At 36.9% G+C, this 18,638-nt stretch overlaps 2 protein-coding genes across 2 annotated transcripts; one reads left to right on the forward strand and one right to left on the reverse strand.

Annotated features, from left to right (window-relative positions):
- Window positions 1-2,173: 2,173 nt before the first annotated feature.
- On the reverse strand, window positions 2,174-6,906 carry LOC149026773 (uncharacterized). Its single transcript, XM_089156149.1, has 3 exons — window positions 6,168-6,906; window positions 4,183-4,934; window positions 2,174-3,654 (listed from the first exon to the last, which is right to left on the reverse strand). Exons 1-3 carry the CDS (start codon window positions 6,465-6,467, stop codon window positions 3,129-3,131), a joined length of 1,578 nt encoding a protein of 525 aa, XP_089012275.1. The 5' UTR covers window positions 6,468-6,906; the 3' UTR covers window positions 2,174-3,128.
- Window positions 6,907-11,820: 4,914 nt separating this feature from the next.
- LOC149026774 (uncharacterized) lies at window positions 11,821-13,634 on the forward strand. Its single transcript, XM_089145763.1, has 2 exons — window positions 11,821-11,911; window positions 12,170-13,634. The coding sequence occupies exon 2, from the start codon at window positions 12,196-12,198 to the stop codon at window positions 13,270-13,272; it is 1,077 nt and encodes a 358-aa protein (XP_089001889.1). The 5' UTR covers window positions 11,821-11,911; window positions 12,170-12,195; the 3' UTR covers window positions 13,273-13,634.
- Window positions 13,635-18,638: the final 5,004 nt, after the last annotated feature.

Genomic DNA, 18,638 nt, shown 5'->3' on the forward strand with positions numbered 1-18,638 from the left:
AACTTAAGATAAAAACAACGAAATCGCTCCCCATATCAAAGAAGTAGAGAATTAGAGAATTAGCTAGAATAATGTAATGAATAGGTTTTGACATTCTCATCTGTCTCCAACCCAATCCATATTCTATACATGTAGTTTGTTTGTGGAGGAAGAGTGAAGGGAATGAATGAGAATTTCAAATTTGGGACAAAAAGATGTTGCGTTTGGAATGACGTCTATTGGGATTATCCGTTTTTCGTTGCTTGTGAGTCAGTTTTAATGACTTGCTTGCGTTGGGTTCAATTGATCTCAGCGGAAATCACAATTTCGATCGGAAATCTTTCTGGGTGCTTCAGAATTAAGGCTGCGGTTAACAACGCATGGATTAGTAATTGCTCGAGAAATGAAGTTCCTTCATCTCCCCTTTGCTCAACTCAATCAATGAAGAAGATGAGTGAATCTCTTCATTCAACTCGTTAAGATTCTAGCTACTTTGCAAATGGGGTTTAGATTATGTGTTCTTGAGTTATTTTAACATATAAAGGTATTTGGGTCATACTTTAAAATTTATATGAATTCTATGATTTTTTAGGGAGTCACGAGTTTCATGGCAAATGGGGTGTGTATGTAAAAAATTTAAATAAAAAAAATAGTAAATTAATCATAAAAGTGATAATTTGTCATTAAAATTTTATTTTATTTTTTTAAAATATCACTTACCTCCCTTGTTAGCTGGACAAATAACACTTACACCCCATCGTATTGGATAATATCACTTGCCTCCCCTTTTACCTAACAAATATATCAAACACTTCCCCTCTGTTAACTTTTTTGGTTAAACTTAATTTTGACCGTTAAATAGTTTTTAAAACCCAAAACTACTCTTGGCTAAAAATATTTTTTTATTTATTTTAAACCCTAAATTATCAGAATCATCTTAGCAGTTAAAATATTAAATTACCCTTAATTAAAATTATTATTAAAAGCCAAAATACCATACTTAAAACCCAAATTATCTTTAATTATTAAAACCCAACATACCATTTTTATTTTATTTTTATCAAAGAACTAAAAAAACACGAACGAATTGATATCAAAATGCAATTTCAATACTGAATTATCAAAAGGGTATATATTGGGCTTTTAATAATTAAAGATAATTTGAATTTTTACTATGGTGTTTTGGTTTTTAATATTATTTTAATTGAAGGTTATTTAGAATTTTAAGTGCTAGGGTGATTACGATAATTTAGGGTTTAAACTAAAAAAATATTTTTAGCCAAGGATAGTTTGAGATTTTAGAAAAATATTTAACGGTAAAATTTAATTTCACCGAGAAAGTTAACAGAGGGGATGTGTTTAATATATTTGCTAAATAAGAAGAAAAGTAAGTGATATTATTCAAGTAAAAGGGGATGTAAGTGATACTTGTCTAGTTCAGAGAGGAGGTAAATGATATTTATCTTTTTTTTTTATAACATAGAAGATGCAGATGCAAAATTTTAATTTTTTTGAACTAAAAATGACATATATCAAATCTAAGGGATTGAATTGAAAATTATCCTAAAAACAGAAGATGACTTCTTTTGATAGGAATTTGTCCATTCTAATGGACTACAAGTCAGTAATTGGACCACTAGGGGTGTCAACGGTGCGGTTTGGATCTGGATCTAATGGTTTCGGGCTGAAAAACACCTAGCCCAAACACGGCCCATTAGCAAAATAATGGTTTTGGGACGGTTTCGGTTTTGTACGGTTTGGGTTCGAGCTAACTAACGGTTTAGATTCGGGTTAACTAACGGTTTATGGTTTGTAAGAAAAAGAATAAGAAGAAACAATTGAGCATCCTACAACAAAAGTGAGAATTATATGGAAAGCAAAATTGCTATTGATCAATTTACCGTTAAAAAAAAAAAAAACGTACCAATTCTATAAAAATTCAAGAACCTAGATATTAAGTACTGAAATGACTATTGAATCTTTGAATTCATTCTTAATTTTTTTAATTGTCTATACCAACTACCTAATGGTAATATAATGATTAAAATATTATTTAATGTAAAATTACAAAACGGGTTATAACGAGTTGCGGTTCGGACCGATTCAGGCTATTATAGGCCGGTGCGTTTCGATTTTAACGATTCGGACTATAAATTGACACCCCTATATGATTATTAAACGATGTCTATAGCTACAATTTACCTTTAAAAAACAAAAGATGTCAATTACCTACAACCAGCAAATCCCTAAAACCATAGCTATTAATATAAATTCAACGAAATATATGCGTATAATGTAAATTCATTTTCACCCATCGAATTTTTTAGATTACATTTATTACTCCAACAGTCTAACCCATTAATTACAAATAAAAAATTAAATTTAAAAGCTAATTGACCAAACTGCCCCTAACGAATATGAGCTTGAATGTTGATAACTCATCGTTTTTAACTTTTTAAGGAATAAAATAAAAAATAAAAGAGAAAAAGAAAACACATTCTCTCTTGGAAAGTATTTGACTCAAGGTATGTTGTCCAGTGATACACAGAAGACATTTTCAAAACCATTTTACTTCTAGGTCAAGTGAAAGTAGAGTAATGCTTCCATATGGAACATTCCAACCATGCCCACATTAGAAGCAATTCAAACGGTTCATAGTAGTGGGGCTTTTGCTTCAGTTAATTAACAAGTGGAGAAAATAAATAAGAAGATCATGATAGCTAGAGAACCCCGTAAACATCATCCCCTCTGCAACTGCCACATCTCTGTTAAACCCAATTCTACAATTTCTCTATTCTCTATAAAGGTACGCTTAACAATATGATCATGAGTCACCAAAGTCTACCCAAAAAAAAATAGTCACCAAAGAAGCAAATTCCAATAACCATGCTGACCTTTTCTCTTCCTCTGGTGGAAATAACTATACTGACTTCGGTTCTGCAAAACTGTAGCTTCTCACCTCTAGCATCAAATATATTTTGTTTTGTGTCAGTTGGACACAACAAGGGACAAGCCAGCAATGTAGTCTCTCAACCAAATTTTGTACAAGCCTCTGAAGATCACCCAAATACAGGAAAACTGGGTCAACAGATCGGATTAGGAAAATGGACACCTCCAAGCCATCCAACTAGCTTCTTATTGAGGGGCTGTTATCCCCCTAAATTTGCCAATGTGAGTTGGCGAGCAAGAAGCGTGTTCTCATCACTGTCGTCAACATCACTATCCTCTACACCATAGACCATATCAATCACGCATCTTTCCTTCCCATATAACTCTTCTGATTCAGAAAAGCGAACTTCTGCATAGTCCCGTCCAGCAGGAGGATTCTCTGATTCTATATGCTGCATTTCTGATTCGATTAGTGCATGCATCTGTGCTCGTTCTCTGTCCCTTGGATACGTGCAATAGAGAAAGGAGTAGATTATACAACATAAAGTCATTGGAATTCCTATTGCTGCGTAAAGTGCCTTGGCTAAAGATGCAGCATTTTCTCTGTCAGTTGTAAGTTCAACTGAAATGCTGGCTCCCTCAGGAACTGGTCTATATCCATAAGCATACTGAGCCAGAAGCCCAACTACAGGGGGAGCAAATGATGATAATATGGACTCAAAAGCTCGATCCAGTGCATAGATACTTGTACGTGACTTTACAGGGACTATCTCTGCAAATATAGGACTACAGAAATGGTATATATCAATTTCTATCTCAAAGGAAAAACATACAACATATCAGATGAAAGAAGTATCAAAAAATTAAAATTGTATGATGTTCAATCTATTCGTTTTGTATGGTGATTCTAAATTTCAAATATATAAAGATTTATAGAATGGTTAGCCCTACCAGGGAGGAGTTGCAAGGGTCGAAAGTGGGACAATCACTCTGCCCCAGCTAATGATATCTCCTCACCTTATCTAAAATTGGACTCAATTGGGAAGTTTTATTAATATCCATAGATGCTTTTCTAGACCAGTCCACATATATTTTCTAAATATTCCAAGTTGCACATTTTGGTAAATAATGTAACAGTTTCCTCTATTGCTACTGTAATCTTTTCTTCACCCATAACATCCCCAGGGGGGGGGGGGGGGAATTTCCCCTTTCAAACTTCTCCCCCCCCCCCCCCCTTTTTTCTTCTTCTCTCTAAAAGTTGCGAAAGTAAATGGAGAAAGCAAAATATGGGTTCAACAGGGAAGAGAGCCTTACTTGTTTGTAGCCGGAGCATTCCATGATATGGACAACCCCATGACAAAAAGAACAAAACCATGCATGAAAACCGTGGAGGGGTCATCAGGTAGTCCCAACATCAGCACCGCTGCCAGTGGGATAGCTGATCCAGAGCTTATTTGTGATAGAAGTATCCTGCCTGAGTTGGGGAAATGCTTGGAAAGGATATCCCCCATTTTCCCTCCAAACAGCCCACCCAGAGAACTAGCAACCACAAACATGCTGATAAGGAAAGCTGTTTGTTTGTGGGAAAAGCCAATAAGCTCAAACCACATAGGTGCAAATGACAAGGCTGACCATGGGAATGTTCCTGTCACGCCCTGAGCTACAAGTATCTGGAAAGAAGGAATTTTAATCACTGACTTGCCTTCCTTGATGAGATTCTTCACTTCAAACATAATGGACTTTCTTGAAGCTGGATCAATAACTTTAGTACCACCCTCTGGAAAACGTGGATCATTAGCAAACAGGCGGACCAAAATACCGACAACAACACTCACCATTCCAACCAAATGAAAGGAGATTCTCCAACCGGGAATCCCCATGAATGAAGTTGAGGCTAAAAGAAGTGAGAATAGGCCACCAAGAATTGTGCCAAAGTTTCCTGTCAGTTGAAGCCATCCAAAAGCCACACCACGATTGTTGTCATCAGTTGAGTCGGCAATGAGGGACTGAATGGCAGGTGTTACTAATGCGAGTCCAATCCCATTTAATGCTCTGGAAACTGCCACCTGAAAAATGACAAACCAAAGATTGAAAACCTTAATTAGAATGGTAGACACATGTATTTAGCAATAGGATGGAGAAATTCATTCTTAGTAATCGAAAACTTTCAACACATGGACGAAATTACATTATTCTTTTTGCTGTTCTATTCTCTAGGATTTTGTTTTAGTTGAAATCAGCATCTTATAAATATTAATGGAAAAAGAATGCTAACTGGCTGTAGACATGGCATGGGTGGCAACCAAACCCGGACACTTAAAAATGGCTCTGTCTTGAAATTTATCGCCTTCTGTTTTCAGGTTGGATGCCGTGCGTTGTGCATGACCAGAATCCTATTACCCAAAATATAATTACAGTTTTGTTTCAACAGTTAATTATATCCTTCATTTGTTTTGCCAAGTGCTCACTTTCCTGAATATGTGAATACCGTTCTTTCCCACTCTATATTTGACATTTGAATCAATAAGCAGAGCAAAGTTCTTCCTGTTTCGGTCATAGTAATTCGGTGCTCTAGCCCTTCATAGTTGTATCTGAGAGATTGACATCAACATCGCATCCCTGTCTAGTTTTTGGAAATGTATACTGATGTTCCTTTTCTGCTTGAGGGTTAAGATATAGGATCTCCACCAGACATGGTAGGCTCCAGTTCTGCAACACTTGCAGTAAGGGTAGTAGTGTATCTTGATGAAGTAAGAATTAAGACAGTCAGATTTTTAAATTTTTGTTTTTTTTTTCTTTAGGATTTAATAATGTCTTTGAATTGTTATTTCCTCTGACCGTTTTACTTGCTGATTCTTCCGTAGTTGTTGCTAGTGATAGAGACCAGGGGTAAATGGAGAGAAGGAAGGCGTGAGAGGGCTAGCTAGCGGATTGGGGAAAACAATTGGAGCACATTTGTAGAGAGATCAAAATCGTACAAATCTAATGTCATATTCATAGTTATGAACTTCTAGGGCATCGGTACAGCTGTTGATCCGCCTAATAAATTGATAGTTACAGAGATCGAAATTGTAAGAAACAACAATGAATCGTGCTGCAGAAACAAGGAGAAACAAATTACGCAAATTTTAGCTACAAAATTACAATAATGTGTGAGAAACATGGTCCAACTGACAATCCGTGATAAGTTCTTTGTTCTTTTTTTAGGGTTATAAATAAAAATCCGAAATGAGTTCAGTAACGAAAGAACAAAAGCACCCTGCAAAATCCAAAGCATGGCGTGAGGGAAGGAAGAGTACCTGAAAGAAGGTGGACGAGAAACCCACGAGGAAGGTGGCGCCGGCCCAGAGAAAAGCACCTAGGGCGATGATGTGAGTCCTGTTATGGTTAATGGCGAGATAGGCAGCTAGTGGGTAGAACGACGCTTGCACGATAGATCGGAAGAGGGTGAGGGAACCCAGACCTGTTGGGTCGGTGTGAAGGGCTGCCCCAACCTCCTTGTATACACCAGGCAGCAATGATTCATCGGCCCTCTCCATGATCCCAGCTAGGTTCACTAGTATCAAAGTCACCGTCTCCGCTTTCATCTTCGTCACCATTTCTCCTTATTTTGAATCAATCACGCAAAACACAGAATCTTCTTGCCTTGCTCAGCTGAAATCTCCCTTCTTTTTTAACGCAGGAGAACGAACGAGAGACAAGGAGAACGAGTATGTATGAACAGAGGAACTCTCTCCTCACCAAGCACGGAGGATGCTTCTTCCGGAAGTCTGGGTGACGTGTCTCTGCGACACGGCAACGATTGGCGTTTGAAAATTCCCCGTTTGGAAGCCCAGAGAATTGAGTATTTGTGAATCGGTGATGAAGGAATTTCAATTGTGACATTCGTCTGGTCCACGGTAAACTGGTCAAGCAACCTTACTGACTAAGGAAGGTTCGGATATTCAAATTCGAAAGCATATCCCTTCGATACCTTCACCCTTATGAAAGAGATCCTCAGAGATTACCGGCTAAACTATCACATTATTAATTTTCTCTTCTTCTCTCATGAGATAATGTCTTTTCTAATCCCAGAAACACAAGTGCCTCATTTTAAACTTTGTTTTGTGGCCGTTGTTGAGCTTTAAAACACAAGTGTCTCATGGGCTATCCGATTACTCAAGAAGTAAAATATGTATTTTTTTTTTCTCTAGAGCAGGTGGTTTCGGTGAAAGCAAATTTGTTTTTTCTTTCTAGAACAGGTGACTACTACATGGGCAAGGCTAGCTATCTGCATGCCAAAGCCCACGTAGGCACGTATCTCGTCATGCATGCTCGCAGATCAATGAGCTAGTGATAGTAGAAATCTCGGACTAGGATCAGCATCAACCAGGGTAGGTCAAAATTGTTGTTTTCTTGAAGGTGTCAGTCGAATCCTTTGATTCATAAAGATTTACAAGAAGATATTTTCCATGGGCCCAGGGCCCATGAAAAAGAAAAATTAAAGACTCCCTCTCTCCATTTGATGGGCTTAATTCAGTATCCATGATCTTTATACTTACTAGCCCATGAACTGCTTCTTCTTGTTGTAATCAATACTTACACGGAAGGTAGAGTTTGCACAGATTTGTTTGGCAAAGAACAGCTTTGGTGCCTAAATGAGAGAGACCGCTCAACAGTGTCGTTCCATCAAATAAAACCTTGGCTTGAGCCTTGATGGTGAGTTGTCCATTGAAGTGGTCATTGGATGAGTAAGTTTCTAAATGGAGCCCTGAAATTAACCACATTCTGATATAGGTCCCTCTTGTGTTCTCAATTCTAGTAAGAGATGGGCAAGTGAAAAAAACTAATGGAGAGAAGCAGAGTTTGTGAAAATGGTTATATTACCCTTCAAAGAAAGTTGTGACCATTATATCTTTTTCTCTTCAAGGATATAGTCATAGCGAGGACGGGGCTGGTAGAATTTTTTTTTTTGAGATTTTTACTGGTGGGTTATTTTATGTAAACTAATGTTGGGTTTCCTTAGTGCAATATATTACGTGTGAGTTTCAACTAGATTAACACCGTTAGCCACAGTTAAAAATATTCCAATTTTAAACACAGAGTGACCAAAATACCCTTCAAGTTATTGAATAAATTTTAAGTAAAATCATCTCTCTTTCTGAATCTATAAATGAATTTAACGGTTGCTTAACGGTCCCCATTGTAAAATATCAACTTTGTTATAGGAAGGGTCAACATCCTCTTAAACCCCACTTTTAACATTCCGTGCAGACTTGGGAGACGTGAGAATTGAGATGGAAAGTGGCCAAAGCCAAAGTGGGGGTTTATTTTAATATTACCATAACAATCTAGTTTATTCTAATCTAATCAAATCTACTATGGATAAAGACATTATCTTATCTTTTTAATCTGCCTTACATCTTCTATGTTGTAATCTACTACTTCTCACTATGCATGAGAAACAAGAAAAGGAAATTAAAAATAATTATAAGATCCTTTGTACTATTTTTTAATAATTAAAAACCAATTCTTTTTTTGACTTATTAGAAGAAAATTAAAAGAATGGTTTATAGTAGATTTCTGGTTTGAATGGTTGCAGCGAACCTGGGGTATGGTTGAACGGATCTATCCATCCCATTCCAAGATTTCTTTTACTATACTTTCACTTATTTTTCTTTTAATTATATTATAAGGTCGTCACGATATTCACATTTACATGGGTTTCTCATGCTATCTCTCATTAATAAAAACCAGTCCTTGTTGGATAGTTCAATTTCTCAACTAACTCACTGTTGGAGTGATCGAAACTACACTCTCGTATTGTATTGATCCATATACTACATAATGTATAATGTAAGGGGAACACAAACCCTATACGATCCAATAATCACGTTTATGTTATGATTTCTCATGCATGGTGGATATCCCACCCTTATTAGCTTTTGCATGTATTTCCACCGATAGTCCTTTCTAATTTTTCCCGATATGAGGCGTAAAACCGATTATTCTATAAAATTTGAAGAAAAAGGTTTTTGTAGAGTCTCTTTGTTTGTCGTCACATGAAATGATCTCAAATCCTTGCTCAAGAAATCTCTCTCAAATTTACATATAATTAAAAAAAATAAATAATAGAAAAGCATAAAGATGCATGTTTCCAATCTTATAAGGTGGATACAATAATGAAGGCTTAGCTCTTTCTTTCTGTTTGTGTCTCTTAGCTCCCCCGGGGGAGAGGGGGAGGAAGAAAAAGACAGTGAAAAGATTCTCTAAACGTTGCTCAATTATAACTTTGATTTTTTTCTTCTGATTGTTTTCTTTTCAAATGTAGCATATTCTGGTTTTCTGACTTGGTCAAAGGCTGTGATGGTCTGGTTCTGGTAGATGAAGAAAAAATAGTTTTTCCTCTTTGCTTTAACTTTATTTGTTTCTCTTATTATTGACCATATTTGATCTACTTCATTTACAGAATCACACAGACCTACCCAAGAACATTCATTAGCTGCAACAGATAACTGTAACTCATGATTTACTGTTGCATGTTTTCATGGGTTTATATGGGAACTGTAGAGCGCGCGGCGGTGGCGATGGTATCTCTACCACAGACGTACAGAAACAGACGTACGGTGGTTCTACCGTCTCTCCTGCTTTGGTTGTTTGCCCACTTCATCATCGTTCATCTGCCTTTTTTTTTTAAATCTTTGCTTGTAATTTCTGGCAATTCTTAGGTGGGCAATAGGTAATTAATTAATCGTAATCTTCCTTTGCTAATTACTTTATTACAGTTTGCTCTTTCTTCATTCCTTTCACACGAGCCTCTTATCTCTCGCACACATATTCATTCATTCATTCAATGGCGACCCCACTCTGGTAACCTCCAAGCTGAAGAGGATCTTTTCAAGTGGAAACATGACTGGATATAAAAAGCCGCCTCACTTTTAGAGAAGGGGAATTTCTTTCAATCTCTTAAACCTAATCAATATTTACTCAAAAGTGTTCTTTTGACATTTCATTTTTCATATAATAAAGTTGGAAGAAAAAAAAAAGAAATACACCACCATTTTCCATTGGGGTCTACAATTTATTTTCACCTCCACATAGGCATAGATGGTCTAACCAGATTTCTTAATAACTTTATTTTGCTTGCTCTAACATGTTATGTCTGGTGTAGTATTATATCTGGTGTATGGTTGATCTACAATAAATTCGGAAAATCTTGCTATTGATACTTGGGAGGACACCGAATGGGTTGGATTCATGAATTTTTGCCTCGATGCAATCAGTTTTATTTATGTCTTAATTGATATAAGATGTAACATATGCATGTCTTTCTTCTCTATTTTCCTTAATCTCATTCTAGTGCAACCTTAGTTCTTTTTAGTTAATTCAATTTGAATATCAGATTCTCCATATTAAGGCATCCAAATATAACCATTTAACATGGTTATGCAACCTTCAAAGATTTTCTAATATTTGAGGCTTGAACTACTTCAAATCTGATCTAATATAACTTTTACTTAATTAGATCAAATACGATCAATTTCACTTGTCTTGTTTGCATCAAGGTTGTCTATATGTTATCTGAAAGAAATTTTCCATGAATGAACATTTTCGAGAGATGTCCTCCGAAGTACATTTTTCAATTAACCTTCTATGTGGTGGTCAAAACCCTTGAACTCTGCCTTTCATAGTGAATAATTAATAAATTTTCATTCAAACCTGATGCTAAATTCGTATGTAGAAGATCTTAGTAATTCTTTTTAGAACAAGATCAACAAGAATAATATATTAATATTGTGTTTCATGCGCTTCTTCACGAATAAAATTATGGAGTTCAACCAAAAGACAAAAATGATCTAAGTGAGGCCAATAAAGATATTGATCAAAGAAGACAACAACAACCATGCATTTCTTTATTGTCAATTATGGTCCAATTCCAAAAATTGGTCTGAGTAATTTCTTTTGACTAATTTTCATCCGATATGATTCTTCTAATTTTTCTTTTATTTAATGTATTTGATTATAGTATATAAAAAAATAACTGATTAAAACCTATGACGGTTAATTAGAGGATACTTTCTTGAAGAGGGAAAAAAAAAAAAAGTGATACATCAGTCAACCTTAATATTCATAGAAAAACTAATTTCTTTGTTTCTATTTTGATCAAGAATAGATTCAACAATAAATATACCATTATGCAACACGTTGTTAAGGCATCTCAATAAGTAACTAGAATAAATTTAAAAGTGAAAGCGACAAAGAAAAATGAAATAGTTTGAGTCTTTCTTATTTTATCAAAAAAAAAAAAAAAAAGAAAAGAAAAAACTTGTGATTAAAGAGTAATCTAGTTATTTTAAAATCTAATTGAACAATGAGAGTTGAAAATCATGTTGGTATGAAAAATATAATAAGAAAATTTCTAGAAGATTTTTTTTTGGGGTATGAAAGAGAGATTATGGATTCACATCCTCTATAATTCCTTTTCCTACCATTTTCTCATAGGATTTTGCTATGTGACATTTAAGTAATCCAACAATTATCCAACTTAAACTAAATTTGAATTTTATTTAAATCCACCAATAAATTTGAATTTTATCTAAACAAAAGGAATTACAGAGAATGTGAATCCAAGAAATTATATAATTTAAGGGAGCTTGATTTAAGTAAGCTTGATCGTAGTTTAAGTTTAAAGATAATAGAGGACAGGTTTTTGCAAACAAAAGAAAAACGAAAGATGAGAAAATTTCTATCAGAAAAAGAAAAATAGTGGAGTTTCTGTCTATGATGAGAAAAATGAAATTAAGTAGATAAAGAAAGAAGGCTTATTTGGTCACTTCCATAAACCCTCCTTTTCTTTTTCTAGTTTTTCTGTCTTCCCCTCTCTCTACGCTACCTTAGTTGAAGATCGCTCGGATTGTACTAGGGTATCTTATTCCCTCTCCCCCGTAGCTTCGTTTTCATACCTTTCCCTTACTTACAACTCCTAATTAGAATTTAGAAATCAATCAGAGGCAGCGAAATGAGTCTCCCATCCATAGGTAGATCAGAGCTTTTAAAGAGATAGGTACTTTCTGAAAGCCTAAAGCATTTCTAGAAGATCTCACTTGATTTTTCATTTTCTTCTTAACTTCTTGTTTTGCAGAATCATCTTTAAATTTTGTGGGTTATGTAAATCTTTCTGCAAAATCCTGGACTTCAAAAAATGTTCTGTCCTTATCAGTTTTCAATCTTTTTTCTTCCATTAATTGATTGATCTCTCCCCCCCTCTCTCTCTCTCTCTCTCTTCATCACTCATTCTCCTCCACCGACCATTTATTTTCAGAACTGAACAAGGGAAGGGAACCAGCTATGGATTCTGGTAACAGTGGAAGCTTGCAGTCCTCGAGCGGTGGCGATGAAGAGTATGACTCGGGTTTCTTGAATCCAACAACTCATGTGGCTTCCTCTTCACTGTTCGACCCTCTGTCGAATTATCTCGATACCTACTCCCGATCGCCGGCGGCGGCGCCACCATCGAATCTGCTAAATCTCGACGTGGTATGGTCTAGAGGCTTAAGATCTGAACCCACTTGCACCGAGATCCCAATAGGCGGTCTGATGGGTTCATCTTCTTCTTCGGCACAACCGGTTTCAGTTGGTCAAGCCAGTTCTTTCCAAGGATTATCGTCTACTTCGACGGTGCCATTATTTACGTCGGCGAAGAATGGTGCAAAGCTTCCAGGTTCATCTTCTTCCGAGCAGACCAACCCAGTACGTAACTCCAAGAAGCGAACCAGAGCCTCTAGAAGGGCACCCACCACAGTTCTCACCACCGACACGTCAAATTTCAGGGCGATGGTGCAAGAGTTTACAGGAATCCCTGCGCCGCCCTTTTCTGCGTCACCGTTTTCTCGAAGTAGGTTCGATCTCTTCGGCAGTACAGCTTCCACCACCATGAGATCCTCTCATTTGGATTCTCCACTGCCGCACTACCTCCTACGCCCATTTGCACAGAAGTTTAACCCACCTTCATCAGCACCTCCTTCTTCTTTCGGTCTTGACGTTATTGCATCCGCTACTAACTCCACTGGCAACTCCGGCGGCGCAGCTATTTCAACAGCCCCCGGTGGTAGTAATAACCACCAGCTACTATCTGATTTGGGTTTCACAAAACAGAATCATCAAAGCTTACTAAGCATGCAGAACCCGATGTTCACGTTTCAATCTCTTCCTCCTGCACCACTTCCAAGGTACCCCTTATCAAATGTGGCAGGTTTTGGTGCCAAATCTCAAGGGTCGTTAATGGTTCCATCCATGGACTCGTCCCAGCTCAGAATGGGAACGACTACAACTGGGGTGGAAGATTTCACGATAGACAGGAGTTCGGAGAATGTTTCTTCGAGAGGTGAAGGTATGGTGGATTCATGGATTTGCTCTTCAGATTAGCAAATATTATTATTGATTTGCAGTAGCAATATTGAAAGAAAATTAAAGTAGAATTCTGAATCATGTAACTTATGAAGAAAAGAGGTGGTGGGAGTGATTGAGGATGACAATGATGAGAGTGAGGAAAAGAAGGAAAAGATTTGTCTTGTCTTCTCCAATCTTTAACAATCACGAGAGTTTAGCTTATTATTTCTTAATTATATGTTCATATGCTTTATTATTATCTCTTTTGCTTCTCATAATTCTCATGTCACACATACACTCCATATAGACAGATCAGTTCAGAAACGATTATGGAAAATCCTGAACTTCTGTGACTTTTCTCTGGTCGAAACTAACATATCTTCTATATAATTTCTTTGTTTTTGCTTATTGATTTGGTTTCAACTTGAAGCTGATTCCTCTCTGACTGGCTCTTGTCTCTATTATTCTATTCCTCTTTGAAACTGAAGAAACAAATCATAGCTTTAGTGCAACCATGCGAGAAACCAGGACTTTGCCTTCTTTCTTTCTTTAATTTCTGTCTTTCCTTCCCTCCATTGACCTGCTTGTGCTTCTCTATCCATCTATGTTTTTAATAAGTTTGTAAAGAATAATTTGTAGGAGTGATTGGTGGCGAGATTTGGGGAATCGTTACTACCCGCCGCAATCTTAACTAGGATTTTAAATCCTTTAAATACCTTGTCAAGTTTATATAAGTCTAGATGATTAAACAATCTTTCTATTTCACTTTTTATCATCAAGGCCCCAAAGGTAGATGACCGATGCCGAATTCAGATGAACTTCAGTTCTGTTCCCTTTCTCCTCTTTATTTAGTAATCGTACTTGGTGGATGAGAGGTAATAAATAAATGGGTTCAGGAAGAAGCTATGAGCTTGTAATTCACACACGCTATTTAATTTAATTTACCCCTTTTTAATATGAAACTTGTTCATATATATGAAGTTGAGACCTTATTTTTTTGGTAAAGATGATAATGAACGTGAGACTGAGTTAAACTAGTAACATTATACTGTAACAAAGTTTGGGGCTGTTTCTGGTTGCATAGTGTTCTTAGTAGTTGGTGGGTGGCTGTGTTTGGTCATTTTGATAACATTACAGTAATCAAATCCTACCACTTCTCTTAAGATTACAGATTAGATTATTTTTTAATTAGGCTTGTTAAATGAAATGCAATGGAGTTTGCCAACAGAAAGAAAACTAAACCATGCTGAAAGTTAAGGCGTTTGGGAAGGAGAGAAAGTGAGAAATCCTTTTCCTGAGAATGATAGACTTTGGGAAAGGGAGACATGATTAAGATAGGATTCTGGGAGATTGCATTGTAAAAGAGAAATGGCACTTTCTCAAGTTTCACATATAAAGTAGAATTTGTTCTTCAAGTTTCACTTTCTGCATTTCAGCAGAATACTAACAGGAAGAGGGGAGCAAAGAAAGAGATGATCAGCAATGGGAATTTGGGAGATGGAGGGTCTTTTCTTAAGGAATGTTAGTGACATTTGGCCTTCTCTTTTGGAATCATGGTGGCCCATGCCAGTGAATTGTCTGGTTTTTAGCAATGATGGCTTCTGTCTCTCCACATCTTATGTTCTCTCGTCCCAAGTTCAGTGTTCTGCTTTCTTTCATTTTATCTTTTATTGGGGTAAGAAACCAAACCAAGTGTCTCAGTGTCATGCTGCGAGTGAGACAGGTGCTAAAACCCCAATAAGACTCAAATCTGAAGAGTATTAAACCTTCTTTTTTTTAAAGAGAAAAAAATAAGAGAAGATGGGGGGGGGGGGGGGGGGGCAAATGGAATTCCAGTGAAGGTTGTTAAAAGGGAACAGATTGGTCGACATCGATGTCTACCTCTATCCCTCTCTTCTCCCTCGCTCTGTCACTCTCACTTTTCTCCAACTATCACTTTGTAATAAAGTCATGAGCCATAAAGGCCCCTGCACTTTGGAGCCAACCCGAAAGAAGGGCTTTTCGGATCCAAAACATGGCTGCCATGGCCTTTCCCCATGTCATGGCCGTAATATTGAGGTCCCAAATGCCCTCTACCAGTCTACCTGTTCTTTGTACAGATAAAACAATACTTAATTAGTTCCCCCCCCCCCCCCCTTCAAGTCATGCAGTTCTGTTAACCTAAACTATCATATGCTTATCAAGTAAGAAGAAGAACGAGGGAAAAGGTTCTATACCTAGTTTACTGTACATAATAAATGAAAAAGTAGCTAGATTCCATTCGACAGAACAGTGTTGTTATATAAAAGCAAGCACATTGCCTTCTTCAAGAAGGATCCTGCAGTAACAACCAAACTTTGATGGCTTGGAATTCAAATTGGAAACCCCATCTGTGACTTCATGTATATGACCTCTTATGCATCTGGTTCTTCAGCTTTGCTTTCTGGGCAAATAGCTACACAAACAGTGTAGTAGTAGTTGTGAGGGCCAATGGGACCACCATAATCTCTGAAACGATTTCTTGCCCAAACATTATAGACTTCCAAAAACTATTTAACTTATAAATTCTCGCCACCTTAGCATCGATATTTGCCAATTTTGTGGTGACGTAGTAGAGCAGGAAGTGCAGAAAGCGCATAAAGAAAGAGGGGGCCCCATATCCGTCCGATTCGAATCGAAGTTAGCGTCCGTGAGATTCGAATCCTAGCGCGACTATTAGTCTAATATGGTAGTCGCACGGAATTATATAAAATTCTACGCAACTCCCGACACACTCAACAGCGACACATGGCCACCGGTTAGGCAGAATTTTCTCCCATTTTCATCACATTTGTTTTTATGCGTTTACTTTTAGTGGACCATAATAACCCTTTTACCAAGATAAAATTACCAACCCATGACACCACAAGTGCAGATTCGATTATGTTTACAGGTTATGAGCATGAGATAATATGAAGGAAAGATGGATTTTGTGGCATCAGAAGATAGGGGTAAGAATTGAGTATTTTCTGCACATTAGGTGACTTTGTTTGGGATTAAACATGGGTTAGATAAATAGAAAACTAATTTTGCTAAAGATGCTGCGATCGAAATGTTTCAAATGATTATTTATTAAGTATCATAATGGTGATATAGGAGATTTTTTTCTATTTTAATGAAAGAAAAGGACTGCAAAAAATAAATGCATTACTGAAATTCCCAACAGTAATATAAGTTTTGGGGTAATATATTATGCCATTCTCCTAAATACTATCATCTATAGCTTCCATAGCCAATGATAAAAACCAACGTGGTGATGTAAAAATGAATGAATGGAAGATCTGTGTAGAAATAAAGAGTGTTGAAATGTTGGAACTGTTATTATAAGCTTTCATGATAACTAAATTGTTCTACCCAGAAGAAAAAAATAATAGAATAATACCTAAGTTGTTAAAATGTAGAAATATGGACCACCTAGCTAGAGAAGCTATGGCAAGTGGTGAATTCAGGAGCAGATTTTACCATAGAATGACTATCTAATGGGATTGCACTAGAGAAATCTTGAAGATTTTCCTTGCTGACACCATTTAAGAAACCATAATTGCTACTATTTAGTGCATGTTTGACTATGCTTCTCCTCCGCAAATTATTAGACTCCAATGGTTTTCTTATACTTGATTCCACCAAATCCTCTTATACCTTTCTGTAGATCGGTTTCTTATTCTGGGCAAACAGAAAAAGGCTAGAAGCTACCCACACCTCCCAATATTATTCTTTATTTCCTGATGCAGGAAGGGAAAGAAGCATGGAGAACAATTTTTTCGTGTTTCTTGCAAGTACCCCACCCCTAATAACCCTCTTCCCCATCACACCCAACGAAGAAAATTCTATTTCAATGGAACAGAAGGAACAAAAGAAACTTCATATACCTCACATAAGTTACTCTGATGTTAGAAGTCCAGAGCTAGCTAGCTAGCGAGCTTGAATTCCATTTTGGGAAATGCGCGATATCGTAATGTATATATGTCATCTTCCATTTGACATTTAAATATTTGTTTAGCCATTTCACTAAGGAATTCTCACATATCTGATCGGTGCTTCACTACTACATAAGAACAAGCAAATATTGTGCATGAAACTGTAATCCGGTGAGCCAGTTACAAGTCAGAACCTGCATATAGAAGGACTATTGTCTGGGTAGAAGTCAATCTCAATTAAAAGTATGAGGATTCTCTGGTTATGCTATTAATGTAGAACAAAAAATGATGCTAATTAAATTGGCTCTTCATTGAAAAGAGAAGGTGAGCTCCTTACTGTGTCGTCATTATCTATCTGATATGATGCGTGCTTAGATCCCCACACATTACTTGTCTGCCTCAGCGGGTTGTGGGGTTGAAAGTAGTTCATGAGCCCCACATGTCCCCCACTACCTCAAACGTCTAATATTAAAATTTTCAATAGTCCATGTAGCGTCTCTTTGGGTCCTAGCTAGCTTCATGAATGGTATAGTAATACTATTATATATACTACTTAAATATATATATGTATCCGCAATCTTGGGCAAAGACTAAGAAAGTATGTATGTGAATTGCTTAATTAAGCCTCTTCAGTTTTTTAAGGTGGAGAGCCCAGAGGGAGCAAGAAGAGGACCAACCAGGTGATCGAATCTGCATAAATACAGTAAAGTAAAGCTGACTAAACAAGAGGCTTTTCTTCTGCAGTATAGCACCGAGGTTGTATTTTTCACTCAAATTGGGTTCTCTCTTTCTGGGTGTTTCAGTGAATCCGTCTCTCTCTTTCTGCACCAGGAATGAAGGATAAAACATGAGACAAAACAGAGAGCGTTGGGAGGCCGCGATCGATGGAAGCCAACCGCCTATGATGCAATGATGGTTGCTGATGCTTTGATTACGATGGACATACAGCATATGAGTCATCCACCGGATTTTTCGGACCCACCATTGGCATCTTATGGCCCACTAGCCATATCATTATGGCCCTAATCTTACCCATTTGACCAAATCTAAGAAAGAGATTATCTACCAAGCTCAAGCTCCAGATTATAAGTTGTGTACTCCATCATCATCATCATCACATTTGATGCTGATCACCTTTCTGAAAGTTGATGAAAAATTGAAAATGGAGCGGTGGTGATCTTACGTTATTAAGAAAGATACTGTGGTTTTGACTATGGAGACCTTTATAAGCTTTCGCCCTTCACCCTGGTTTTTTGTCTTTCGGTGAGTCATTTCTAATGAGAAAAGTGAGAAGTGAGAACCACCTGCAATCCTACGATATCTATCCAAATTACAAACACCTTCTTCATGTCAGCAACTCCTAGTAAAAGAGAAGATAATGTTACATATGTTTGAACCTGATGGAAGACCTGGATCATCGATCTTCTTCATCATCATCATCATCAGAAGAAACATTATCCAAATCCG

Source organism: Hakea prostrata, chromosome 1 (genome assembly GCF_041222555.1).
Source record: "Hakea prostrata isolate BN-2017 chromosome 1, UWA_Hpros_2, whole genome shotgun sequence".
Classification (NCBI taxonomy): domain Eukaryota; kingdom Viridiplantae; phylum Streptophyta; class Magnoliopsida; order Proteales; family Proteaceae; genus Hakea; species Hakea prostrata.

Excerpts from the sequence above, each read along its gene's own strand:
- LOC149026773 (XM_089156149.1), bottom strand. The coding sequence starts at position 6,467 with ATGGTGACGAAGATGAAAGCGGAGACGGTGACTTTGATACTAGTGAAC. Across the intron at positions 4,935-6,167 it reads TCTCGTCCACCTTCTTTCAG|GTGGCAGTTTCCAGAGCATT; the intron begins GTACTCTTCCTT and ends GTCATTTTTCAG. Across the intron at positions 3,655-4,182 it reads AATGCTCCGGCTACAAACAA|TCCTATATTTGCAGAGATAG; the intron begins GTAAGGCTCTCT and ends CCATTTCTGTAG.
- LOC149026774 (XM_089145763.1), top strand. The coding sequence starts at position 12,196 with ATGGATTCTGGTAACAGTGGAAGCTTGCAGTCCTCGAGCGGTGGCGAT.